We start from the raw sequence: 27,923 nt of genomic DNA, 5'->3' as shown, positions 1-27,923 counted from the left end.
TTCCCGAACACTTTTTCTATTGTTTTGCCTCTAATTTGTGTATTTTGGATGCAACTAACACGGACTAACGCTGTTTTCAGCAGAACTATTCTGGTGTCTCGTTTTTGTGCAGAAATCCAACTTTCAGGAAAATCCTCGGAATTTATGCGAAAGGTCCTATTTTTCCAGAAGACTCACGGAGCCAGAAGGGCAAGTCAGGTGGAGGCCCGAGGGCCCCACACCCTAGGGCGGCGCGCCCAGAGGGGGCGCGCGGCCCTAGCGTGTGGCCCCCTCGGCCGGCCTCCGACGCCCTCCTCTGGACTACTTAAGGGGTTCGATCTAAAAATCGCGACCAAGAAGTCGAAATCGCCAGAAACCCTCCAGAACGCCGCCACATCGCGAAACTCCGTCTCGGGAGCCAGAAGTCTCCGTTCTGGCACTCCGCCGGGACGGGGAATTGGAGAAGATCATTGCCATCATCATCACCGACGCCTCTCCATCGACCAGTCATGTTTCCCCCATCCATGTGTGAGTAATTCCCCCGCTGTAGGCCGAAGGGGATGGTAGGGATTGGATGAGATTGATCATGTAATAGCATAAGATTGTTAGGGCATAGTGCCTAGTGTCCGTAATTGGTACTTTGATGATATTGTTGCAACTTGTTGTGCTTAATGCTTGTCACTAGGGCCCGAGTGCCATGATCTCAGATCTGAACATGTTATTGTTTCATGATGATATGCATTGTTTTATGATCTTACCTGCAAGTTGTATACACATGTCACTGTCCGGAACCAAAGGCCCCGAAGTGACAGAAATCAGGACAACCGGAGGGGATGGCGGTGATGTGAGGATCACATGTGTTCACGGAGTGTTAATGCTTTGCTCCGGTACTCTATTAAAAGGAGTACCTTAATATCCAGTAGATTCCCTAGAGGCCCGGCTGCCACCGGCTGGTAGGACAAAAGATGTTGTGCAAGTTTCTCATTGCGAGCACGTACGACTATATATGGAACACATGCCTATTGATTGCTTTGTACTTGAACACCGTTTTATTATTATCTGCAAATGCCCTGCTTTGATTGTTACATGAGTTTCTCTCATCCATGCAACGCCCGTTATCCGTCCCCGTGCCTACAGTATTTTAATCCTGCTGTTTACTATAATTACTACTGCTGTCTCTCTCGTACTCATGTCGTTATTTCACTATCGCTATCGCTATAAAACTGTTACTACTGATAAACTCTTGCGAGCAAGTCTGTTTCCAGGTGCGGCTGAATTGACAACTCCGCTGTTAAGGCTTTCAAGTATTCTTTGTCTCCCCTTGTGTCGAATCAATAAATTGGGTTTTACTACCCGCGAAGACTGCTACGATCCCCTATACTTGTGGGTTATCAAGTATGCAGGGACCCAGTTGCTTCTTTTTTATAAAGAGCTGCAATTTTCTCATGCCCTTGGATATTAAATTTGTTTATCATTAAGTTCCATCTTGTCTCAAACTCTTCCGGTGTTAAGCTACAGTTGATGCAATCATTCATCTCTTCCCGGAGCCCTGGTATCTTTGCAACAAACGGGCCAACCTCTTCTGTTGCTTTGTCTACAATATGCCATCTGCAGTTTCGATGCGTTGTGTTTGGGAAGACCTTTTCCATTGCAGCATGCATAGAACCATCCTGGTCTGTTATCATGTTTGTTGGGGAAACTCCATCCATTGCAATCAGGAACGACTCGAAAAGCCATATGTAGCTCTTGCTAAGCTCATTCTTTAGGAAACCGCGACCTAGTTGTATTGACTGGCCATGATTGTTTATTCCAATGAATGGTGCGAAAGGCATTTTGTATTTGTTTGTCATGTATGTTGCGTCGAAAGATATATAGTCATTGAAGGACTTGTATGCTTTTCTTGCAGCACTATCTACCCAAAACAAGTATTGGACACGGTCCTCGTCATCCAGTTTGTATCGGTAGTAGAAATCCTTGTCTCACAACTTCGAGGCCTCAAAGTATGCCATGGTATCCTGCATATCAGTGTACTTGTTTTCTGCTCGTAGTGTTGATATGAAATTTGCCAATTCTTTCGGGGTATATGGCACACCTTCAACTGACTCATACAACGTAGCCATCACTTGCATCATTCTGCTTGTTTCCATGTTAACCGAGTGTAGGATTCTAATGAAGTCTTGGTCTTCTTGTGATATATCCTTGTGTGAGCGTAAAAAAGCAGTCAAGGACCACTTCAACAGAAGGGGGTGATTGTGTTCATCACAGAATTCTGTCACTAACCAGCTTCCATTCCTGACCTTTAAAGCCATTCTAGCTAGACAGTCAGTCCTAACGTTGCTGTTCTTCATTCTTTCTGGTACAACTGGTTTAGGTTTTTGGGTATCTTCTTTTGTTTTTGCTTGGTGACTGGATTTGTGACAAACCATAGCTGCTCTTATTAGCTCACCAGTAACCTCAGATTTTTTTTCTGTAATTGTACCTTATTCCAAAACCCCTCCTGCGTGCAAATGCCAAGTAGTGCCGCTGTGCATCTTCAAGTGTATCGAATCTCATGCTTGTAGTTGGCGCATGCGGGGTCGACACTACTTCTGGATTCCCTTCATTGACAATGTTCTGTCCAGGTGGAGGAGTGTGCTGACCACTGGATTCCGGAAGTGTAATCTCAGTGTATGCTGCCTCAGATGACAGAGCTATGGAGCTGGCCCCTTCATTATGTGTTCCTGCAGAAAACAAATGCATTTTTTTAGTAATGAGTTACTGCCAGTATGTGGATGTAGATAAAACAAGTGATTAGGCCAGGGGCAATAATGTGGTAGTTCTTATCTTTTTTTTTGCAATTATAGGTGGAAGTTGTTTCTGTGGAAATTTATATGGTATTTTTTCCTTTTTTGTCTACCAAATTATGGTGGAATCAATGAATCTGGTATTTGCTCATAATTAACATGGATACTATTTGGTAGTTTATCTGTCAACTAACCTGGTAGTTTATCTGGCAACTAACCTGTTTCGTAAGTAATTTTTGGTAGTTGCTTGCCAATTTATATATCTTTTCTGCCATGTTTTTCAATGTAGAGCAATGTATATGTGTGGTTTTGCTCTGTTCATACTGACCTGTCTTACTAGATCCTGCATGATCTGATAAAGTAGCTGCTGACACTTCCATTTGTATATTCATGTTCATCTCCTTTCTGCAACCTGCATCAAAGTTTGTTCAAAGTAGTCAGTTTTCTAATTCTTCCATGTTTACCTTGTCATGGTAATGCAGGAAGAAGATCTGATCCTTTTTCCAATGTTGATCAAAGTAAGGTGCAGAAAGAAGATCTGATCCCTTTTTCAAAGTTGATCAAAAGTAAGGTGCAGAAAAGCATGCAAGATGAATGTGGAGAACCAGTATCTTGGCTTGTCAAGTTTTATTTTAGATTTTTATGTGATGAGCCCTTATGTTGGTTCTACCAGATTTCTTTTTTGTTGGGATTTGCTACGTTTTCCCATGTATTTTGCTTGTTCATAGATACAGAATCCCAGAAGTATCTATGAAGTTGATGATATTTTTTCAGTAACAAGTTTATTTTATGGATCAACCTACTGTGTTCTTCTCTACAAGATGAGTTTTTCTAGCCGATTTTTGAGGTGTGAGACAAGGGAGGTGAAACATGACTACTTTTCCCTGTGAAAGGTGCTCATACCTGTATTGGAATCTTCGAATTTTAGTACTTGTAGACGTAGGAGGTCTTCAGTTTGTCTGCCATGGTTTCCCCCTTCTTCAGATCCCTGTTCGTCCTTCTCTCCTCTGTCTATAAGATCAAGATTTCTGGTTTTACGACAGGCTGGTTTGTCTTGAGGAAGAAGAAGATCTGCGCGGTAGGGACCACCTGGCTTGTTTTTTTAGTAATTAATGGGTGGGGCTGGTAGGAGAGCTGTCGGGAGGGAGAAACATTTTCCCGCTTGCTACGCGCGCGCGCTCGATCCATCACGTGGGCGGGCAGGGGAATCCGTCACGTGGGTGGGCCTAGCAATCCTTGTATGAAAACAGCCGAACGAAAACAGCCTAACGTGGGTGGGTCCGGAATCCGTCACACGGGCAGGGGAGATGTGCGGCGCCGCCGCGTAGTCAAGTCTTTTAATTAAATCCTTAAGCAATGTCCTAGTAATTCATGCGTGTGTTCATACGTGTAAGCTTATACAGTAATTTTTGTTGCTGAGTTAATTTTATATTGAGTAATACTGTATTAACCGGTAAATTCTCCTTTGTATACGGCTAGTTTACATATCCACACGCCCAATTCGGGGAAGCCAAATCAAAAAAGAACACAAGGAAAACAGGGGAGACGGTCACCTCCGCTCCGCCGCGACCAAAAGCCAAACAAACCAACCCAAGCAAAGCAAAGGGGGGATCTTCCATTTCCGGGGTCTCCGCCTCCGCCTCCGCCTCCGCGTGCGCCGTCGGCCTCGCCTTTCTAGGGCTCCGCCGCCGGTCATGGAGCCGGCGGGAGGCTCCGCCGATCGCCGGGGTGCCGGGTCCGGCGCCTCCGCCGGTCCTGCGGCTTCCGGCTTCCGCCGGTACGGCCTCAATTTCTCCGCCTCCAGCCTGCTCCAGGCTCCGCTCGCCGCGCTCCTCGAGTACTCAGGCGTCGTGCCCGCCGGGCCCGGCCCACAGACGCCGCAGCAGGCGCTCCCTTCCTCCTCCTCCACTGAGTCGGACGGCCTACTTTCCGCTGCCGCCGCCGGGGACGGCGAGGTCTCGATTCGGATCCAGGGCGACCCGGACGCGCCGCCCGCCACGGCGGCAGGGACCCCGCCGCAGGACTCGATTGAGGCCACCGCCGCCTCCGACGTTGACCCGGCCTCCGTGGCGGGGAGGGGAGCCGCTGCCGACGCGGAGGCAAGCGCCGGCGGCGGCGGCAGTGGCGGAGCGACGGGGAATGGGGCCGGGGACCGCGCGTACCAGCGGTACGACGTGCACCACGTCGCTCGGTGGATCGAGCAGATACTGCCGTTCTCGCTGCTCTTGCTCGTCGTCTTCATACGCCAGCATCTCCAAGGTTTGATACACATTTCCGTACCCTCATCCAAGATGCCTTCTTTGCAGGATTGTCCTGCTATCCGTCTTAATGTTGTGGCGTTTATGAGCTGTTTAACCTTCCTAAGATTGTTAGACAAAATGGAGGGCATTTTAGAGAAAGTCCACAAGAAAACACTTGGGTGTGCTAATGATTGTGATGATAAACTTTGATACGTTCTATTGCGGATGTTAAACAAAAGACAATATGTTTCTAGGAGCACAGTGCGTAGTCCTGATGGTCAATGCTTGCAGTCTAGCAGTGTTATGATGCATTCTCATTTGTCATAGCATCTATTTGGCTTTCCGTTGTGGGGTCATTATAGTTGGGAACACAACAGGGTTTGATTCAGCATTTAGTGACATGAATCCAATGTGGAATATGTTTATAGTCGGGTCTTGGGAGTTAGCTTCGGTTACTTACCTTTAATGGACTGGCTCAAAGCAGGGATCCTCTATTAGGTGAGAGCCACACCTTATCTTTCCCAATGCAGTGGAGCTTGAGGTTACTTCATCAAGTATTCCAACCAGTTTTCTAGGCTTGTAAATAAATGCATTTTCTTCCTACCTTAATCGACGACTCGAAAGGAACATATTAACATCTACCAATAGCTAGAACTTTCTTGTAAAATGTGTTTATTTTCTCATGGTTTTGCAGTTATACTTAAGACGGATACGTTTTTTTTCATAGTCTCTTAGCATTTAACCTGTCTGCCAGGGGAGGCTGTGCAAACCAGCTTATAGGCTGTGAGTTTTGGACCAACCTTCTTTTCCATGCAATAAGAGATCTGCATCTGGATGCTCTGTATTAGTAATAGTGGTCATTTTTATCCTTATAATTTATGGGCATGCATATCCCTTTTCTGTTAGAGAAGTTATAACAAGTCATACTGAGTTTCATTTGAATTTCCTCCTTCAGTTATATATACCTGTTACTTTTTGGGAAATGCTACGTCAGAAGAGTTTGCATGCATAATAATGTAAGGATTGTGCTGCAGGTTTCTTTGTCACGATTTGGATTGCTGCTGTAATGTTCAAGTCAAATGATATATTGAAGAAGCAAACAGCTTTGAAGGTTTGGTGCTATATTTCCAATTTTGCATAGCCTACTGAGTCAACCTTCCCTTTCTGCCATCCTCATGAATTCGAATGGACTCATGATGACGGTGTGAAACAAAGAGATGTTTCATTGGTGATTTGTATTAATAACTTCATCGACATAAAAGCATAGTCAAACATTCAATATCTTGAGGCCATAATCGATGAAGAGCTTTTAGTTATAATGGCCTTGGATAGTACTGTAGGAAATGAAGATTTCAATGCAGCTGACCCTGAGTTAAATTTCTACTGTTAGCATTAGGTCATCTAATAGCATGTGGCTCAGACAGTGCCATGTTTTTTTGTGGATAAACAAGTTGGAAATCTGTTTGTTAGATCATTAAAACACTTCCCGTGGCCAACATATTGATATTAAGTCACATATTTTTCCCTCTTTTACAGGGTGAGAGAAAAGTTGCTATGCTGGTTGGAATCACCGTAATTTTCGTGATCCATGTGTTTGGCATATATTGGTGGTATAGGAACGATGATCTTCTTAGACCTCTGTTCATGCTTCCTCCAAAAGATATACCACCATTCTGGCATGCAATTTTTATCATCATGGTCAATGGTATTGCTACTGCCTTATAAATTTCTCAAATGTCTTCTCGCAGTACTGCATCTGTCCAAGTTACATAGATTTGCCTTTATGTGCTGTTGGTTATTCAGTTTATACTGCCCTATTTGTATCATTTTATACATTTCTTATTTGTACTAAATAATTTCATTTTGGAACTGCCAATTGACTAATTTAGCTTGTTAATTTGTCTGGTTGCTAGTGCAGTATAATTGGAGTTAGCCTTGTTCTTTTCTCTCATTAGCTAGATTTTTGGAACTTCGCATGCTCCTTTAATGCCTTCATTCCATTGAGTTTGTGTACTTCTCTCGATCGATATTGACCTTCAGAGCAATTATAAAAAGTTCCAATGAAATACATGGAAGAAAATAAGTATGTTGGAAAACATATTTCAATATTTATCTGCATCAGAAATCTAGGAATACTAGAAATATGACATGAACTTGATTGTGCTCAGTTCGGAGTTTGAGACTACTGCACTTATACTGGCAACTCATATGTTTACCCAAAAACAATTCTTCATAACTGTGCTACATGATCATCTTCTAAGTAGAAAAAATGTATTTTATCTAGCACGAAAGATTTTGATCTATCTATAGGCTAGCATAGTTGGTACCATGGCAATATGTTATGTCGCATCGACATTTATAAACAATATTTACCTGCAGATACAATGGTCCGCCAGGCAGCAATGACCGTCAAGTGCATGCTACTTATGTACTACAAGAATAGCAGAGGTCGTAACTACCGTAGGCAGGTGATGATCTCTTGTATGTTGTTGTACATATTTTTTTTATACTCCGTTTCAAAGCTTAGGGCATCAAAGTTTTCTCTTTTTTCCTCGAAGCTTAAGGCGCATGCACAAAACTATTGCTAGCCTTCCTATATTACCCCTCGCTCTCCTTCCCCGTCGTCCTCAAAAAAAGCGGAGGAGTTAATCGCAGCATCGGCCTCACAATCGTTGTCAACATCTGGAATCTGTCTGTGCCATGGCCATGGCTGTGGTTCCGGACGTGCGCTTGGAGGAGGTCGGCCGTGCTTGCACCATTCGCATCTCCTGCAGCACTGCCTAGTCCTCTGGACTGGCCCTGGCACACGCTGTCGAAGGAGGGTGTGTTCGTGTTGCCCTGGAACCCACTGTGCATCTGGAAGGAGGGTGCGCCCTGCCGCCGCTCGCGTATCCATATAGCTGGCATGCAACATGAAGGTGGGCGCATCCTTGGTTCCGCTCGCATCGCCATGGAACCCAAGGGAGCTGCGTCCCCGTCTGGCGGCACTGCACTCACCAACGAACCAATCGGCATGGCCACGACCTAGGCCGCTCGACTCGCCGTGCACCATGAAGGAGGACACTCTCCCGGTGCTTCCCCGTGCCACCATGTGTCTCATCTGAGGCCGGTGAGGCCAAAAGTGCCTCGTCCGCGGCCGTTCCCCTCGTCCTTGGCCAGTAATCCATGGCATGCATGGAGTTCTGGGACAGGAGCCGTGACAGCGACTGCGCGAGAAACGAGGAGCCCAAAAACGGAGGGAGTAGTGATGTTTATAACACCCTGTCCATAACTACCGTAGGCATCCACAAAGCTAAACTGTAGGCATGAAATTCTCTTCTTTTTCCAAACTGGACGATTGGTTGTTCTAAGAACAATCTGTCTCTGTCCATAATACTGGTTTTTTTGGTCAAAATTTAAATTAAAATAGTGTGTGCAGCTGCTGAATGCTTCATGCATTCTCACAAGTCACAATAGCAGATAGTTTTCAGCATCCACACACCTAGGTACAATGGTACGGTTTTATCAGAATAGTCTCTATGGTACGCCACTTACTGAATAATTTTGAAACATCATCTGTTAGAATTTTGCTGTTGGCTTTGTGTTCTAGGGTAACATGTATGCCAGAACTTCCATGTTTAGAACAACTGGCTATGAGGGATTCACTCTGGTAATAATTAACGTGAAACATTGGTCTTCGTATAATTTTGTTTTTGGTTCTATGCACTGGCAGACCTTAGTGGGGGCGAAATGGGCCATCGTCCCCCCAGCCCATGAAGAAACAGACTACTTTTTACATGTATTTAGCCTTTTTGTTCACTAAAATCAGTTTGGGCCTCTATTTTTCGCCCCCAGCCCATTTGCCCCCACAGGAATTTGGCCCAAGGTTCGCCACTGGTTCTATTAATGAGCCATATCTCGAAAGCCAACTAGCTCCTTACTTCCTAGTTCCTACTTTAAATTCTCTCCGTTAGTAGATGCCGGCAACTCCATTTGATCCTTTGTTAAACGTCAACTGGATTGTACCTGTTTTTTAAGATTTTCCTATTCTTATTTTCTTAGGGACAAATGCTAACGCTTGTGGAGTACCTTCTGCTTCTATATCGAGCTTTATTGCCAACTCCTGTTTGGTACCGGTTCTTTCTGAACAAGGAATATGGAAGTCTGTTCTCATCTTTAACCACCGGTCTTTACCTGACTTTCAAGTTGACTTCCGTAGTTGAGAAGGTACTATTGTTTATTGCATTTCACGTGCAAGCTCATGGGCCAATAACATAAAATGTTGTCTTTCACATGTCGACCATCTTCTTATTTTTGGCCATATGTCCTCCAGGTTCAATCATTCTTATCTGCAGTGAAGGCATTGTCACGTAAAGATGTGCATTATGGGTCTTATGCGACATCAGAACAGGTGAAAGATCATTTGCTGTCAAGTGTCTGAACAAAAAATGCTGTATGCTGTGTATAACTCTGACAACTCTTCATGTTCAACTGCTTAATAAAGTCCCTCAAAGTATTAAATACCCGACAACTCAGCCACTGTCAAGTTCGCATATTCAATAATTGCCATTGCAAAAATAAAGACTTGTGAAGAATGCCACTGCCTGACTGCCAATAGTTGGCTACTTTGATAAATGGCACTAAGACAGTGTCAGATATCGAATTATCCCTTTTTGCGGAAATATTCGTAAGCCGTTTCTTTCAGTGGCATTTTTGAATACGCTAAGTTGGCAGATATATCGAATTAACCCAAAGTGTAAAACCCTTTCTTGTTGCATGTTGTTTTTAGCTGAGACTTATGTAGAGTCAAAACTCTTGCTAACACGAGTTTTGGTGTTACTTAACTCTGGTTGTTTTTTCTTATGGCAACACAAAACACTGAGGAAGCTCGCAATTTTGTGTTGCTATTATTATTTAGTCATTTCATCACATTATTATTATTTAACTATTTACCTTCTATTGAGTTCTTAGTTATCCACGATGTGCATAATATTAAACAACAAATAGGTCCTTTGTTTTGCCATTTTAGTTGGGAGCTATGAATTTTCCAATTGCTAACGTGCTAGTGTGTTGGTGGAACTATCTGCAGGCAGTCGCTGCTGGTGACATGTGTGCCATCTGCCAGGAGAAGATGCATGTTCCTGTTCTCCTTCGGTGTAAACATATTTTCTGTGAGGATTGTGTCTCTGAATGGTAACACCTTTTGCTTATGTGTTCCTTCATTATGCATTATTTGGTCATTTGAGTCTGGTTTGATGTGCAATTCATTCTTAAATGTTCTTTACGTCTGGATATGCAATGTGTTCTTGATTAGTCGCTGCGCTTGAATGAATTTGCAAGATGATGGTTAACCACTTTGGAACTTCAGTATGACCAGAGGTTTAAGAGTTCATATGAACCAGACCTCTTCGTGCCACTGCACAAGATACATTTCTGTTATGAGAGTTTTAGTAATTAGCAGGAGCGAAATGAGATTCAATTGTATTTTTTGGTATTGAAGTGTTAAAGTGTTTAGTTTATGCCTTAATCTTTACCTGTATTCTATCTGGAAATTTTAACTAATGGTGGCTTTATCCTATTCTGTTCTAGGTTTGAGCGAGAACGAACTTGTCCCTTGTGTAGAGCACTGGTAAAGCCTGCTGATATTCGGTCATTTGGCGATGGTTCTACAAGTCTGTTCTTCCAGTTGTTTTAGACTCCAAAATGGAAAACCCTAACTAACAACCAATCACAAGCAATTGGTTATAAAGAGTCCAAGTAGAAGTCCTTCGTTCATTATCATGCCCACCATCTTCTCCATCTGTACCGAGTATAATGTGAGAATGTTCCTGAAAATCATCTGACTGCAACCATTCTGTTCATCCATATGTTCAAGCGGTAGTTAGAGAGCTGGTCAGTTCTTACATCAGCAGAAGTTCGCAAAAGGAGTAGGAGTTACTGGTTCAGAGTATTGCTGGAGGAATCTACTTCTTCGGACCCTGAAGCGCTTGACTACATTCTGCTATTGGCATGCTCGATTGCTCGATGTAAAATTGGTAATTCTTTTAAAGAAGTGATGTGTCCTTGTATAATTGGAGCCTGCAAGTTTTGCTTGCCTGCAGGAATTATGTTCGGGAAAGTGATAGGAATGTAACATGTAAAGCTGTGATACATCAAAATGTTGAAAACCATATAAATTGTACTCATTACAAACAGTAAATATTACAAAGACCACAATGTTGATACATATCTAATGTTGTACCCCATTTTCCTTTCCTGCTGTTCTACTCTGGTTCTGTGATTGCTAGTAATCCAGTTGTGCTACTATTTGCCGTCTTATATTCGCTCACTCGGTTTGCATGAGAGTTCGAACGAGTTTCTTCTTTTTTAAATAGAGATGAAAACCCAGACTGAAATTATAACCTATATAAAAGCCGCACCTCTTTGCTGAAACCACGTTTTTTTGGGTATTTTTGGAATTAATTTTTCTCACTGTTATGTTACTGTAGATGGCTGCCTGGTACTGTAGATCTGGGCGAGTTAATTCACTGCCCCCTTTTTTTTTACATGCAAAACGCTGCATAACCGGGAGTATCCGGTTGTCTCTTCCGGTTATTACTCATCTAAAGAAAATCTCGCTGCTTTTGTCTTTGATCAGTTACCGGTTGCCCCTCTTTACTCCCTAATTTCCTCCCGTCCCGGTCAAAGCGGTGCCGAGGAGGCAATGGAACAGTGCCCCTCTTTACTCCCTAATTTCCTCCCGTCCCGGTCAAAGCGGTGCCGAGGAGGCAATGGAACAGTCCAGACTCTCCACGACTCCACTTCTTTCTCTTGGATTTCCACCGATCCGGTAAAAAAACATCTGGGTGACGCGTGCCGATTTTGCCGCTGCGACATACGGAGTTGTGGTGGCGGTGACGCCATCGGTCTGGAGGTGGAACGGTGAGCAGGGAGCACCGACGACAGAGACGCCCACGGCGGCGAGCCGGTGGCCAGCGGCTACACGCAGCGGTGCGTAGGTACGTACCTGACTTTTCCTCCTCTACTCTCCTCTCTCTCTCTGGCCTCACCTCTTCTCTCTGAGCGCAGCGGTGGGCGAACCGGAGGATCTCGATCTTCGCCGGCGCGCCCTCGGCTCCATGGCTTCTGCTAGCGGCGTCGTTTGGCCGCCGGCGCGACCATGGCTCCACTACCACATTCAAACTGTGAAAAGATCGACGGGGTCCGGGGTTACCACAAGGGCAGCAGACCATGCCCCTATCCACTTCCTTGGGGGTTCTATTCATGCTCAACAGGGAAATGAGACTCGAGGTCCTGAGCCCGTTTTGCTGCAGAGATGGGTATAAACTGTCCATCCGATTACTGATTGGATCCTTCCATTACGTCAAGCATCACTATTTTTTTTTTCTCTTCAACCAATCTGACACCTACTCATCAATTTCAGGCAGTTGTGGACTTGCAGAGAGCCGAATGATGGAAAGTTGCTGCTGGGGAAGAACGGAGTAGAGTACGGGATGTGCATCTCAATAAACCAATGTTTCTTGATTAATATGGAGCATGCCTTAGCAAATCATGAATCAGTTTGGCTTGATTTGTGTATGTTAAATATGCAGTTGAAATCTTGGGAAAATATCTTCTCTAGATGACTTGCAAGCCATACCATGGAATCAAGCATGGACACCATCTGTAGGTGTTTGCAAAGAAACATTAAGGTGATTCGTCTGTTTGTACTAATGTTGGATTTATTGTTGTTGTGCATGTCTGGTTAAGCTTTTATCAATTCTTGCAGGAAACTAAGTGTTCGAGGGGTTTGATTGCAAGGTTACTTCTTAGTTGGGTCACATCTTATGAGGTAGTATTCCTAAAACCCATTGCTTGCTGTTTGAAAATAATTTTTCCATGACAGCTTCCTAATTGCACTTTTGGATTATTTTTTAAAGGAAAACCGTGGGTGTTAAAGATTTTAAAATTTCTTCGTTTTTAAAGTTTTCTGATGGTCCTTGATAGAGTACGTGTATAAAAGAAACGGTTCTGATATATATGGATTAATTAGTTTCGTCTAAATACTAACCGTAAATGTTTCCCGCTGCAGGTATTGCTCATACAGATACATGAGCATCGTCAATCATGAGACCACCTGTGGATTGCCAATATCATCTACCAGATTGATCTACATGTCATGACATCCATTTCGTTGGAGAATTTTACTGCCAAACAATATGCAGCATCACCTCTAAACAGTGCTTTGTAGGCAAGCATTCAGTATGTGATAGCATGGCCTTCTCATATATCTTTTCGCAATTGTGGGATTTTAGAGAGCCTTTTGCATAAAGATAAAACTTAAATCTAAGGAATTCATATGTGTTCAGGGGTCAGTAAAGGTGCTCTTGATTTACATTTTCAGCTCTGTTCAGAACTTATTTGATGTTCTTAGTCATGTGTAGTACTATTTACATTTGAATGCAAGTCAGAATTGTACTTTTACCATGGGTTGTTGGTCTCCTTGATAGTACTCAGTACTGACCAGGATAACCTTGGGATTAAGTTTTACATGGACTTTATATGTAGCCGTTGTATATGCTGGAAAGCTGCATTGAACTTAAACTATCGGAAGACATAGAAAGCACACTTCTATTCTTGGTACATAATTACCTACCTTTGACTTTCTAAATGAACAATGCAGTTTCTGTCCATCTGAGTTTCCATTAGTCCATTATCTATAATTTTCTGGGGATGGTCTGTTCACCCAGCTATGGAAAATTACCTATCTACATAAAACCTCAAGATTGTTTAAATTTTGAGTGTTAAAAATATGTTTTAATGTGATCTTAAAATTAAAATAATAGTGGAACCTCATACTTATGTAAACATCAGGTTGTTCGGTGTTCATGAATGTTGATGTCTCCAGTGCATTTTATGGAGTTCTTTAGCTATGTCCGTGCGGCGGTGCGCCTGACCTCTACCTCCTCTACTCCCCGCTCCCTCTCCCTCTCTGGCCTTACCTCTTCTCTCTTGGTTAGCGAGCACAGTGGCGGTGAACAGGATTATCTCAACCTTTACCGGCACGTCCTCTGCCCCACGGTTTTAGCAAGCGGCGTACATTGGCCGCTGACGCAATCTTGGCCCCACTACCACATTCGAACGGTGAAAATATTGGTGGGTGTCCGGGGTCAGCACCACTGCAGTGCGCCATGCCCCTGCTGGTTTCCTCGGGGGTTCTATTCAAGCCCAACAAGGAAATGAGACTTGAGATCCTGAGCCCGTTTTGCTGCAGGGATGGCTATGAACTGTCTATCAAATTACTGATTGGATCATTCTATTACGTCAGGCATCGCTCGATATTTTTCTCTTTAAACAATCTGACACATACTCATCAATTACAGACAGTTGACGACCTTGAAGAGAGCTGGATGAGGGAAAGCTGCTGTCAGGGAAGAACAGAGAGTACGGGATGTGCATCTCAGTACACCAAGGTTTCTTAATTAATATGTAGCATGTCTTAACAAAGCATGAATGTGTTTGGTTCGGTTTGTTTTATGTATTTTTGTAACACCCCAAATTTCAATAAAAAGAAAGTTAGAGAATTCCAGAAAGCAAAATTTCAAACCAACAAAAACTTTTCTATTTGCATATAGTACCATGCATAGGACTTGTGCATTTGAGTGATATGCCATGATGATTGCTTTTACTTGTATTTGATATGCTCTAAAACCCTAATGTGATCATATGAAGATCACCAACCAAATAAATCAAAGAGGAAGAAAATCCATAAAATGCAAAACCCTAAAAACCCTCACATATGCCCTATGGCATTTTTATAAATTTTGACCCTAGACCTATTTGGTCTTCACCATTAGTTGAATAATGTTATTTAACACTTATTACAACTTTTGGAATCAAAGTTTCACAATTCAAATGAATTTCAAACACAAATCCCACTCACATATGATAATGGTCAAAACTGAAATTTATAGCCTGATCACTACTTTGAGCCCTTGCCATTCATTTTTCCCAAACCAACTCTTGCTAACTCTTTGCACCATTTCAAAGTCAACATTAAGGTGAACAACTTTGATGAAGATCACCATGCCAAAATCATCCTTGATCATGAGCAAGGCTCATCCAAAGTCTCCACTTTTTAACATATGGAACTTTCCTCACTTAGCCATTTTGGCCAATTTTTGAATTCTAACAATTCCACCACCACTCCACTCACTTGATCGTCGCCGGAGCCGCCCCAATTTGAAGCTCGGAGCCGCCCGTACCTGGTGGACGCCGCCGTCGATTGGAGCCACCTCAGGCGACGCCACCTGTACCTGGAGCTTCGCCGTCGTCCACATCTACCTCGCGCACACTGCCATCCCTTGCTGGAGCCGCCGTAAGCTCTCCGACCCCCTAGGCTCGCCGCCAGCACGTCGGGTTCTCGTCGGAGACGACGATGAACCACGACCGTCGATCTGCCATCTAATCCAACGCCTCTTAGTCATCCATGCCGCTTCGGGTTTTAAGACTCGCTGACATGCGGGACCCCCTGGTCAGGCAGCCCACGGGGGCACAGACGCGTGGTGGGCTGGTTTGGGCCGTTTTAAACCATTTCGGCCCAGTTAGTTTTCCCGCCGGCCTTTTAATTCAAACTAGATTTAATTAATTCAAATAAATTTGAATACTGCCTCCACTTTGAAAATCAATAGTTTCAAATTGGCTAAACCAAATTTAGTGAATTCTATGTTGTTGGAAAGCTACTGAAATTCTCTACAACATGCCACTGGCCCCATGGTCAGATTCTTTGTAGAATAAATGTGATAAAAATAACAAGACAGGGACTTTTCCCTATTCAAATAATTCTTAAAAATCAACCAAAATAGATATTAAGTTAATTCCAACTCTAATAGCTCACATTTGACTTACACTAATTGTTTATGCAATAAAATGGTGTGGTCACTTTGCATGATCATGCCCTAGTTTAATTAATGGATGATATGGCTAGTTTAACTAGTTGATATTGTCCAAAACTATTAAAGTTAAATTATGTGGAGTATTACACTTCATTTAAACTTGTCTCACATGGATTCATGGGATGTTTGGACCCCTGGTCCCAAACTCTCTTATATGAATTACTTGAGATTTAAATCAAATGTAGGGTTATTTAAATAGTATGAGGTGATCTACCTCATTTAAATCCTTTTCACAAATGATGATGATGAACATTTGACTTAGGTCAATATGAGTTCATACATGATTGTTTGAGAAATTAAATCTTAAGAAGATTTCAATGAGAGGAAATTATTTCTCAAGAACCCTATGGAAACTATCATTTACATATGAAATGCAAAGAAGTGAATTCTATTTAAGAGAGTGGATTCGGTGTTCAGGGGGCTACGTGCGCACGCGGTAATCACCGTTGGATCTGATCCACCACCGTTGGATTCAGCCTATCAACAAACGGCGACTAACGTTCCGTGAACTTTCGATTCGCGTAAAGCAACAGCAGCAGTCGCTATTCGCTAGTATGCATGCCTGAGTAGCTAACAACCAAATGTGTGTGGGACCCGCTTGAGTAGCAACAGCCAAATTAGCGTGCATTGACTCGATTTGTGACGGGGAGGCCACGGCCAACCAACGCTGCGGGGAAACCGACGCCGGGGAGGTAGCCGCCGCCGAGCACCACCGTGGGAAGGCCGCTACCGGGGGGAGGTCGCCGCCGGGGAGGTAGCCGCCATCGAGGACCACCGTGGGGCGCCGCTGGAGCTCCGACTGTGGCCGTCTTGATCTGAAACGTCATCCTCTACGGATTTCGGCAGAGAGACGACCCGAGATTTGGGGCGAATGTACGAGGCGGACCGCGCCGCCCCTTGATCCCGATGTATACGACGAGCTCCCGTTTAACCGAGCTGGACGAAGAGCTCATGTGGCCTTCTTGCGCTTCGATTCCGTCCGCTGCCAGCTAGTGCATGTTGAAGCCAACGCGGCGGAGTTAGATGAGCGCCCTTGATTTATGCCGCCGCGCCGGCCTGCAAGCCTCCGCAACCGCACCTGCCTTGCGAGCCGCCGAACCCGGCGAACCCATCAACGCTCGCCCAACGCGGGGCTCGCTGCCCCTGTCCCGCACCTGCCACCATCGATTCCGCGTCGAGCTCCGCCCCTCCGCTATCTGTGTATCAATTTTCTCCGACGAGCGGTGGCAAGCGGTAGTGGGCGCTGCGCCGCGTCGAGAGCGAGCTCCTCGCCGCCGTCAGCCGGGGCGTCGAACAGCTTCCGGCCTCGTCTGCTGCCCGCTCCAACCCGGCCTCCTCCGTAGCTGCCGGAACCACGCCGGAGCGGCACAAATCGGGGCGGAGAGGGCGACGAGATGAGGAGGATGAGGCGTGCGGCGGCCTCCACTCGGCCGCGGAGAAGGGCGGCGATGTGGAAGGAAGGACGGCGGCAAGGGATCGAGTCCGCGCCCGATGAACGGAGATGGGCGTCGACCACGAGCGCTTTTCATCGCTGCCGGCGCGTGGTTGATCTCCGTCTGGAAGCTGAATGAGAGAGAGAGGTGGATTGTGTGGATGGAGGAGAGGTGAGGTCGTGAGAGGATAAGGTGCGATGTGATTTAGATGAGAGAGGGGATTCGGGCGGCACATGTTGGACAGGCCGAGGCCGCCGCATGCAGTTCCCCAACTTAACGCTTTACCAGACGGTGTTAGACACGTGTTGGACAGGTAAGACGTGCTCACGTACCCCCCTGAACACCAGGCTTCATCCGTTCTATTTAACCCCCACAACCCATGCACCTAAGTAGATTATTTTGTGTGCATAGAATAGTTTGTGTGTTATATGTGATGTATGGAATAGCCATTGAATTAGTGAGTAATTATACTCGTATTCAAATTTAGACGGTAGCACCGGAGAGTACGCCGAAGAAGAAGGTTGCTACCACGAGGAGGAGGAGGAACAGTTTGAGAACTACCAAGGCAAGCTATTACCAATGCAAGCTAATATTCTTGCAAAGTGCAAAGCCCCTTGGGGCAAGGCACCATGTTTCTTATCTTTTCCTATATGAACCCATCCCAAGTTTTACCTTACAAGTTTTTACTTGTTTTCTAAATGAGTTACTTTTATAGTTAACTTTGGTCAAGATACAAGTTGGATACTAGAGTAGTGAGTTAGTCTTCTCCAAGCAAAGCAAGATAGCACCCCTCATGAATTAGAGCTAGTGCGAAATGAGGTGAATGTCCGGCCCAAGCCCTGTGCAGTTCCCAGGTTGACAGTTGGTCTTCACTGGGAGGCCAAGCTCATGGGGAGAGGTGCTCATACTAGGATTCGTAAGTGAAAGGTTATGGTTGATGATCCGCGTACTGTGTTACGATGATTCGGGGTAATCCCGACGGATGAAATCAAATGTTGTGGCACAAGTGTGTAACCTCTGCAGAGTGTAAACCTATTCGAATAGCCGCGTCCACGGTTACGGACGGTTGGAAAGGCCATACAATTTCCAATGTCATACCCTCTTGAAAATGATGTTGAGAGATGATGGTAAAATGACTTGTGGTGAATTGAATTGAAATCACCACTTGAATGGTGGGAATGACACTAATGTTCCCACTTGAGTTAGTTAGCACTTGAATAAGCTTTTCTCAAACTTTGTGAACTAAAACTAGCTTTACGCAAATAAACTAGAGCTTAGCAAACCATACTAGAATATCTAGCACTTACATTAGTATTAGTTTGCGAGTACTCAACGTACTCACGGCTTTGTCCCTGGCTATTCAAATGGCCAGAGTATGAAGATGAACAAGGAGATGATCAGCAGGACGTCTTCGACAACTAAGCGCCTTCCGACGTCAAGCGTTGGCCTGTGGACTAGAGAGTCCTTGTATCTTACGCTTCCGCTATGTTGAACTATGAACTTGTGTTTGTTCGTTGATCAATAGATCAACTATTCGTGTAATATGGATCATGTGATTCCAATTTGTAAGACTTATGGTTTGTAATGAATGATGACTGTGATACTTAACTATTATGCCTCGCAACAACAATATTCCTGGGATTGCGATGTATGACATAATAGGCATTCGGACTTAAAAATCCGGGTGTTGACAAGTTGGTATCAGAGCCATTGTTTGACCTTAGAAGACCTTAGTTAGAATGGGCGTTCTGAAAAATTTAACTTTGAAATCAAATGGAAGAAATTATTTGTGAAAATTTACTACACTCTTGTCTTTGAGACTTTGCCAAAATTTGATGAATCATGTTCTATCTTATTTGAATCAACTTAAAACTTTGCCACACTTTGCACTCTCTAACTTACTCATCCAATTCTCTTTCAGATGGCGCTGAATGAACCCATCAACACCAAGTTTTACCAGCTTGGGAACGGAGGGAGCTTGATCTTCGAGCACGACCTCAACGCCCTCTCTGACTTCCTTGGGCGCCCACACCCCGAGTTCCACGGGGTTCAGCTGGACGACACGCCCGGAGGAGAGCTGCAGTGGGTGATCACTGCCGTCTTGAGGGGCAAGATGGAGCCTCCCACTTCGGAGAGGATCCTCTTCTCCTTCCGCGAGAGCAACTGGCTCGACGGACTCGCACGTGGCCTTCAGGAGGCACTTGCGCGCCTCTGTGGACAGAACGTGGTGCGCATCCTCGCCTCTCGCTACGCCCACCTTGTGAGGCGTGATACCGCGGGAGTGCCCATGGAGCTGCAGCCGCACCCGGAGTTGAGGCACCATGCTGAGCACCTGGACTTCATGCTCTACCAGACTCAGAGGGACCTCGACGCCACTCGCGCTTACGCGAACCAGACCCATGCTCACATCACCGAGCAGGGTGAGGCGATCAAGCTACTCAACAACGACCGCAAGAGCCTTCGCCAGCAGCGTGCCAAGAAGGACGCTACGATTCGTCACCTTCGCGCCCGGATCGCGTCACTTGAGGCCACTGTCAAGGCCCAGGAGGATCAGATTCGTCAGCTGGAGGATGACGACGGAGGCATCGACATTCAGGGAGGAGACACCTTCCTGAGCGACGACAACGACTTTGAGGAGGACGAGAACACCGAGGAGGAGGATTACGAGTTCCTGGAGGCAGGACCCGACGACTACGTCCCGATCGATGTCGATGATGAGGAGTAGTTGCACTAGTTCACGTATAGTAGGTGTGAGTTGTATCCCGTCCTTTGTATCGTAGCATGAGAATGGTTCTTAAAACCATTGGAGTATGTGTGTAGTTTGTACTATGTGTTGCATGAATGAATGTTATGTTTGTCATGAAAAGATTACAAGTTTCCAAATGTTTTTCAAACTTAACCAAAATGAACCATAGAATGTTCCCTCTTATCTCATAATCTTCTACATCTTCAGATGGCCCCTCCAAATCGCACCAACGACGCGATGCTGCCCCGGCAGCAAACCATGCTTGCAGACCGGGAAACCGAAAGAGCCGAACGCCAAGCCAACCTCATCGCCTTGCAGAACATCGCCAACCAAGGCCATGGAAATCGTGACCACCCCGGATCCAAGCTCAAGAACTTCCAAAACACCAACCCTCCGGTGTTTAGCAAGACCGAGGAGCCCCTCGACGCCGACGATTGGCTCCAGACTATGGAGAACAATCTGGAGGTAGCCGGAGTGGAAGCCAACGAGAAAGTCTTGTTCGCCACTCACTATCTCGCTGGACCAGCCCGCGCTTGGTGGACAAGCACCCGTGCCATGAACGGAGGTCAATTCATGACTTGGGAGGATTTCAAACTCAAGTTCAGCAAGTACCATGTACCCCCGGGTCTTATCAAGAAGATGAGGGATGAATTCCGTGAGCTGAAACAAGGTCGCATGACGGTGGTTGAATACCGCGACAAGTTTCTCACCTTGTCAAGGTATGCCCCTGATGAGACCGACACCGTTGAAAAGAGGAAGGAGAGATTCCTGAACGGACTGCATGATGAGATGCAGACTGTCCTCGTCAACATCCCCTTCGCCGACCTTGAAGCCCTTGTTGACTCCGCCATCCAGATGGAGGGCAAGTTGAACCAAGCCAATGAGAACCGCAAGCGCCGCATGGCGAATCAGAGTGGATCAAGCCACCCCCAGAAGTTTCGCCCTAGCTCAAGCGGAGGTTTCACTCCGAGAAACAACAAACCCCAGATGCAGAACTCACGCCCCGGTTATCAGAACCGGAGTGGAGGAAACTCCAAGCCAGGAGGCTACAACCACAACTACAACAACAACAACTACAACCGCGCTCCACCCCGAGCCCCTAACAACAACAACACCAACACCAACACCGCTCCCAGAACCGGAAGCAATGCCGTTCCCGTTGCGAACAAGCAGACAAGACCACTATCACTTGTTATGAGTGTGGTGTAGTGGGGCACTACTCCAACGAGTGTCCCAAGCGTCTTGCCAAGCTCGCCGGCAACACCGCTGCACTCGCTCAGCAGCAACGCCGTGTCTCCACCGGCAAGAAGTTCGCCCCCAACAACCCCAACAACCGCAACGGCCGCCTCTACCACATGAACGCCGAAGAAGCCCAGAAGCACCCGATGTTGTACTGGGTATGTTTTCCGTCAACCACCTCCCCGCAGTGTTGTTTGATTCCTGAGCATCTCATTCTTTTGTCACCGAAGACTTTGCATCAACAAGTAAAATTCAACCTCTCGCTTTGAAACATGTTATGATAGTCCAAATCCCGGATCAACCACCAAAGCCAGAAAATTTTGCAAAAATGTGCCAATCAAAATCCATGATGTAGATTTCTTTGCAAATCTAATCATACTTGGAACCAAGGGTTTGGAAGTTGTCCTAGGAATGGACTGGATGTCCAAGCACAACGGATTGATAGATCGCCAAGAAAGCCATAACCATGACTAGCAAAGACCGTATCGTAGTTGAGCACGTCTCTCGAAAAACTACCCTTAAAATTTACACCGCAACCAAAGTGTATCCAAGCCAACTTGGATCAAATCAGGGTCGTTTGTCGCTACCCCGATGTGTTTCCGGATGATCTACCCGGTATGCTCCCGGATCGGGATATCGAGTTTATCATCGAGTTAATTCCCGGAATCGGACCCATAGCCCGAGAGCCTACAAGATGAACGCAGCGGAGCTTGTGGAACTGAAGAAGCAAATAGATGACATGTTAGCCAAAGGTTTGATTAGACCAAGTGCATCCCCCTGGAGATCCCCCGTCTTGTTTGTCGACAAGAAAGATGGTGCAAATCGTTTATGCATGGACTATCGTAAGCTTAACGATGTCACCATCAAAAACAAATACCCCTTACCCAAGATCGAAGACTTGTTTGACCAACTCACCGGATCCCGAGTTTTCTCCAAGATAGATCTTAGAACTGGATACCACCAACTGAAGATCCGAGCCACCGACATTCCAAAAACTGCCTTTACCACCAGATATGGGTTGTATGAGTACAACGTCATGTCATTTGGACTGACCAATGCCCCCGCTTATTTCATGAATCTCATGAATAAGATCTTCATGAACTTTTTGGACAAGTTTGTCGTTGTATTCATCGACGACATCCTCGTCTACTCCAAGTCCGAAGAGGAACACGAACAGCATTTGGAGATTGTCCTGGAAACCCTTAGACAGCACAAGTTGTATGCCAAGTTTAGCAAGTGTGAGTTTTGGCTGGAAGAAGTTGGATTCCTCGGACACATCTTGTCTGCAGGAGGAATTGCCGTAGATCCCGCCAAAATCAAAACTGTTATGGAATGGCAAGCCCCAACCACACAAACTGAGGTCCGCGCTTTTCTTGGATTAGCCGGATACTACCGCAGATTTGTAGAAGGTTTTTCGAGCATCGCTCGACCAATGACCCAACTGCTGAAAAAGGACAGAAAGTTTGAGTGGACCGACAAATGCGAAGAGAGCTTTCAACAGCTCAAGAGTAGATTGACAACAGCCCCAATCCTGATCATGCCAGATATCGCAAAGCCCTTTGACGTATATTGCGACGCCTCCAAGACTGGACTTGGATGCGTGCTTATGCAAGAAGGCAAGGTTGTATCCTACCTTTCAAGACAACTCAAGCAACATGAACAGAACTACCCAACCCACGACCTCGAGCTTGCCGCCGTGGTCTTAGCCTTGAAAGTTTGGCGTCATTACCTCATGGGTAATCGATGCGAGATCTACTCCGACCACAAAAGCCTCAAATACATATTCACCCAGAAAGAGTTAAACATGAGACAACGCCGCTGGATCGAATTGATCAAGGATTACGACATGGAGATTCACTACCACCCCGGCAAGGCCAATGTGGTAGCGGATGCTTTGAGTCGACTGCCGTGCCAGTTGGACTCCATGCTCGCAACCGAACAGCCCAGCTTGCATCAAGAGTTTGAACAGTTCAGACTTGAACTTGTTAGTGAAGGATTCCTAGCCAAAGATAGAACCGCAACCCACCTTGGTTGGTCAAATCAAGGAAGCCCGTAAAGACAACGCTAGCATTGACGGAATTAAGAAACAGAGATAGCCGCAGAAAAGCCCCTGCATTCACCGTAGACGAAGCCGGAGTTCTTTGGTACAAAGAACGTCTCTGCGTACCATCGGACTCGACTTGAAACAAGTCATTCTCGCAAGAAGCCCATGACACCCTTTATTCAATCCACCCGGAGGTACCAAGATGTACCAAGACCTAAAAGAACAATTTTGGTGGCACGGAATGAAGAGAGAGATCGGTAGCTATATCGCTAAGTGTGACATCCGTCGAGAGTCAAGGCAGAACATCAACGACCCGCCGGATCGTTACAACCCCTCCAGATTCCGGAATGGAAATGGGACTCCGTAGGAATGGACTTTATCACCGACCGCCCAAATCCAAAGAAAGGCAATGATTCAATATGGGTAGTGGTCGATAGATTGACCAAAGTCGCCCATTTCATCGCCGTCAAAACCACCTATCAAGGCCCAAAGTTAGCTGAACTTTACATCTCCGTAATAGTCGCCCGCACGGAACCCCCAAATCGATAGTGTCGATAGAGGATCACAGTTCACCTCAAGGTTCTCGCAAAGTGCATGAAGGACTAGGCACTCGCCTAAATTTCAGCATCGCCTATCACCCTCGCACCGACGGACAGATCGAGAGAGTAAACCGAGCATCGGAAGACATGCTTAGAGCATGCGCATCGGAATACGGATCCAAGTGGGAAGACCGCCTACCTTACGCAGAATTCTCTTACAACAATAGTTACCAAGCCAGCCTACGAGATGGCCCCCTTTGAAGCCTTGTACGGAAGGAAGTGCCGTACCCCGAACTGGTCGGAAGTCGGAGAGAGCCAAGTTTTCGCCCGACGTTCTTCGTGAAGCCGAAGAGAAAGTCCACAAGATCCGAGAGTACCTCAAGACTGCGCAATCCAGACAGAAGAGCTACGCCGACAAGAGACGTCGGGAGATGACCTTTGAGATCGGAGACTTCGTCTATCTCAAAGTATCCCCCTTGAAAGGAATGCAAAGGTTCCAACTGAAAGGAAAGCTTGCACCCCGCTATGTCGGACCTTTCAAAGTCCTCAGCCGCCGAGGTGAAGTATCTTATCAACTGGAGTTGCCTAAAGAAATGTCGGCGGTGCACGACGTGTTTCACATCTCACTTCTCCGGAAGTGCCTTGAAGTCCCGGAGAAGACCGAAGTGTTCAAGAACATCGATCACCGATCGGTGGATATCAACAAGGATCTGACTTACCGCGAAGTGCCGATTCGCATTCTGGAAGAAGCTTACCGAACCACCCGCACCCGAAGCATCAAGTTTCTGAAGATCCAATGGAGCAATCATACCGAGGATGAAGCCACATGGGAACGCGAAGACTTCATGAAGAAGGAGTACCCAGAACTCTTTAGTACCTAACTTTCTTTTCGATCTCGGGATGAGATCTTTTGGAAGGGGGAAGGGTTTGTAACACCCCAAATTTCAATAAAAAGAAAGTTAGAGAATTCCAGAAAGCAAAATTTCAAACCAACAAAAACTTTTCTATTTGCATATAGTACCATGCATAGGACTTGTGCATTTGAGTGATATGCCATGATGATTGCTTTTACTTGTATTTGATATGCTCTAAAACCCTAATGTGATCATATGAAGATCACCAACCAAATAAATCAAAGAGGAAGAAAATCCATAAAATGCAAAACCCTAAAAACCCTCACATATGCCCTATTGCATTTTTATAAATTTTGACCCTAGACCTATTTGGTCTTCACCATTAGTTGAATAATGTTATTTAACACTTATTACAACTTTTGGAATCAAAGTTTCACAATTCAAATGAATTTCAAACACAAATCCCACTCACATATGATAATGGTCAAAACTGAAATTTATAGCCTGATCACTACTTTGAGCCCTTGCCATTCATTTTTCCCAAACCAACTCTTGCTAACTCTTTGCACCATTTCAAAGTCAACATTAAGGTGAACAACTTTGATGAAGATCACCATGCCAAAATCATCCTTGATCATGAGCAAGGCTCATCCAAAGTCTCCACTTTTTAACATATGGAACTTTCCTCACTTAGCCATTTTGGCCAATTTTTGAATTCTAACAATTCCACCACCACTCCACTCACTTGATCGTCGCCGGAGCCGCCCCAATTTGAAGCTCGGAGCCGCCCGTACCTGGTGGACGCCGCCGTCGATTGGAGCCACCTCAGGCGACGCCACCTGTACCTGGAGCTTCGCCGTCGTCCACATCTACCTCGCGCACACTGCCATCCCTTGCTGGAGCCGCCGTAAGCTCTCCGACCCCCTAGGCTCGCCGCCAGCACGTCGGGTTCTCGTCGGAGACGACGATGAACCACGACCGTCGATCTGCCATCTAATCCAACGCCTCTTAGTCATCCATACCGCTTCGGGTTTTAAGACCCGCTGACATGCGGGACCCCCTGGTCAGGCAGCCCACGCGGGCACAGACGCGTGGTGGGCTGGTTTGGGCCGTTTTAAACCATTTCGGCCCAGTTAGTTTTCCCGCCGGCCTTTTAATTCAAACTAGATTTAATTAATTCAAATAAATTTGAATACTGCCTCCACTTTGAAAATCAATAGTTTCAAATTGGCTAAACCAAATTTAGTGAATTCTATGTTGTTGGAAAGCTACTGAAATTCTCTACAACATGCCACTGGCCCCATGGTCAGATTCTTTGTAGAATAAATGTGATAAAAATAACAAGACAGGGACTTTTCCCTATTCAAATAATTCTTAAAAATCAACCAAAATAGATATTAAGTTAATTCCAACTCTAATAGCTCACATTTGACTTACACTAATTGTTTATGCAATAAAATGGTGTGGTCACTTTGCATGATCATGCCCTAGTTTAATTAATGGATGATATGGCTAGTTTAACTAGTTGATATTGTCCAAAACTATTAAAGTTAAATTATGTGGAGTATTACACTTCATTTAAACTTGTCTCACATGGATTCATGGGATGTTTAGACCCCTGGTCCCAAACTCTCTTATATGAATTACTTGAGATTTAAATCAAATGTAGGGTTATTTAAATAGTATGAGGTGATCTACCTCATTTAAATCCTTTTCACAAATGATGATGATGAACATTTGACTTAGGTCAATATGAGTTCATACATGATTGTTTGAGAAATTAAATCTTAAGAAGATTTCAATGAGAGGAAATTATTTCTCAAGAACCCTATGGAAACTATCATTTACATATGAAATGCAAAGAAGTGAATTCTATTTAACCCCCACAACCCATGCACCTAAGTAGATTATTTTGTGTGCATAGAATAGTTTGTGTGTTATATGTGATGTATGGAATAGCCATTGAATTAGTGAGTAATTATACTCGTATTCAAATTTAGACGGTAGCACCGGAGAGTACGCCGAAGAAGAAGGTTGCTACCAAGAGGAGGAGGAGGAACAGTTTGAGAACTACCAAGGCAAGCTATTACCAATGCAAGCTAATATTCTTGCAAAGTGCAAAGCCCCTTGGGGCAAGGCACCATGTTTCTTATCTTTTCCTATATGAACCCATCCCAAGTTTTACCTTACAAGTTTTTACTTGTTTTCTAAATGAGTTACTTTTATAGTTAACTTTGGTCAAGATACAAGTTGGATACTAGAGTAGTGAGTTAGTCTTCTCCAAGCAAAGCAAGATAGCACCCCTCATGAATTAGAGCTAGTGCTAATGAATTAAAACTTGACTACTCTAGATGGGAACATTGTGATTTTGAAATGGATTTGAAACCTTGGAATGATGATGCATTCCATTGAATGATTTATGAAGGCGAATGTGAACAAGAGAAGATGGTGATTTTTGATAAAACAATGGTGTTGGTTTGAATGCGATACCTTTCCAATTATTGAGTATCCCCACAATACCTGATTATGGGTAGGGCTTAACTGGAAGTTTATGCGTCTTAGTATGGGTTCCCTCTAAACAAGCGTTATCGGGGTTATGCCGAAAGCTGCCTCTACCACAAAAGAAATGATATGATATGATGTGAAATGAGGTGAATGTCCGGCCCAAGCCTCGTGCGCTCCCAAAGTTGACGGGTCTTCACCGGGAGGTCAAGCTCATGGGGAGAGGTGCTCATACTAGGATTCGTAAGTGAAAGGTTATGGTTGATGATCCGCGATGCTTGTGTTACGATGATTCGGGGTAATCCCGACGGATGAAATCAAATGTTGTGGCACAAGTGTGCAACCTCTGCAGAGTGTAAACCTATTCGAATAGCCGCGTCCACGGTTACGGACGGTTGGAAAGGCCATACAATTTCCAATGTCATACCCTCTTGAAAATGATGTTGAGAGATGATGGTAAAATGACTTGTGGTGAATTGAATTGAAATCACCACTTGAATGGTGGGAATGACACTAATGTTCCCACTTGAGTTAGTTAGCACTTGAATAAGCTTTTCTCAAACTTTGTGAACTAAAACTAGCTTTACGCAAATAAACTAGAGCTTAGCAAACCATACTAGAATATCTAGCACTTACATTAGTATTAGTTTG

General features: G+C 45.1%; 1 protein-coding gene and 1 long non-coding RNA gene across 2 annotated transcripts; both read left to right on the top strand.

Moving 5' to 3' along the window:
- Positions 1-4,302: 4,302 nt before the first annotated feature.
- Positions 4,303-11,207, top strand: LOC127294331 (uncharacterized). Its single transcript, XM_051324134.2, has 8 exons — positions 4,303-5,021; positions 6,037-6,113; positions 6,539-6,707; positions 7,382-7,470; positions 9,044-9,208; positions 9,315-9,392; positions 10,071-10,174; positions 10,571-11,207. Exons 1-8 carry the CDS (start codon positions 4,457-4,459, stop codon positions 10,674-10,676), a joined length of 1,353 nt encoding a protein of 450 aa, XP_051180094.1. The 5' UTR covers positions 4,303-4,456; the 3' UTR covers positions 10,677-11,207.
- Positions 11,208-11,853: 646 nt separating this feature from the next.
- On the top strand, positions 11,854-13,707 carry LOC127294324 (uncharacterized). Its single transcript, XR_007846550.2, has 5 exons — positions 11,854-11,979; positions 12,050-12,300; positions 12,405-12,672; positions 12,750-12,812; positions 13,053-13,707. It is a non-coding gene; the product is annotated as an uncharacterized lncRNA (long non-coding RNA).
- Positions 13,708-27,923: the final 14,216 nt, after the last annotated feature.

This window comes from Lolium perenne, chromosome 1, assembly GCF_019359855.2.
Source record: "Lolium perenne isolate Kyuss_39 chromosome 1, Kyuss_2.0, whole genome shotgun sequence".
In the NCBI taxonomy this organism is placed as follows: Eukaryota; Viridiplantae; Streptophyta; class Magnoliopsida; order Poales; family Poaceae; genus Lolium; species Lolium perenne.
The sequence above is the reverse complement of the archived record's forward strand: the minus strand, read 5'-3'. Positions and strand labels throughout refer to the sequence as shown.

Bases quoted from the DNA above. Each gene is read 5' to 3' on its own strand.
- LOC127294331 (XM_051324134.2), top strand. From the start codon at position 4,457: ATGGAGCCGGCGGGAGGCTCCGCCGATCGCCGGGGTGCCGGGTCCGGC. The intron at 5,022-6,036 runs GTTTGATACACA...ATTGTGCTGCAG, and splicing joins CATACGCCAGCATCTCCAAG to GTTTCTTTGTCACGATTTGG. The intron at 10,175-10,570 runs GTAACACCTTTT...ATTCTGTTCTAG, and splicing joins GAGGATTGTGTCTCTGAATG to GTTTGAGCGAGAACGAACTT.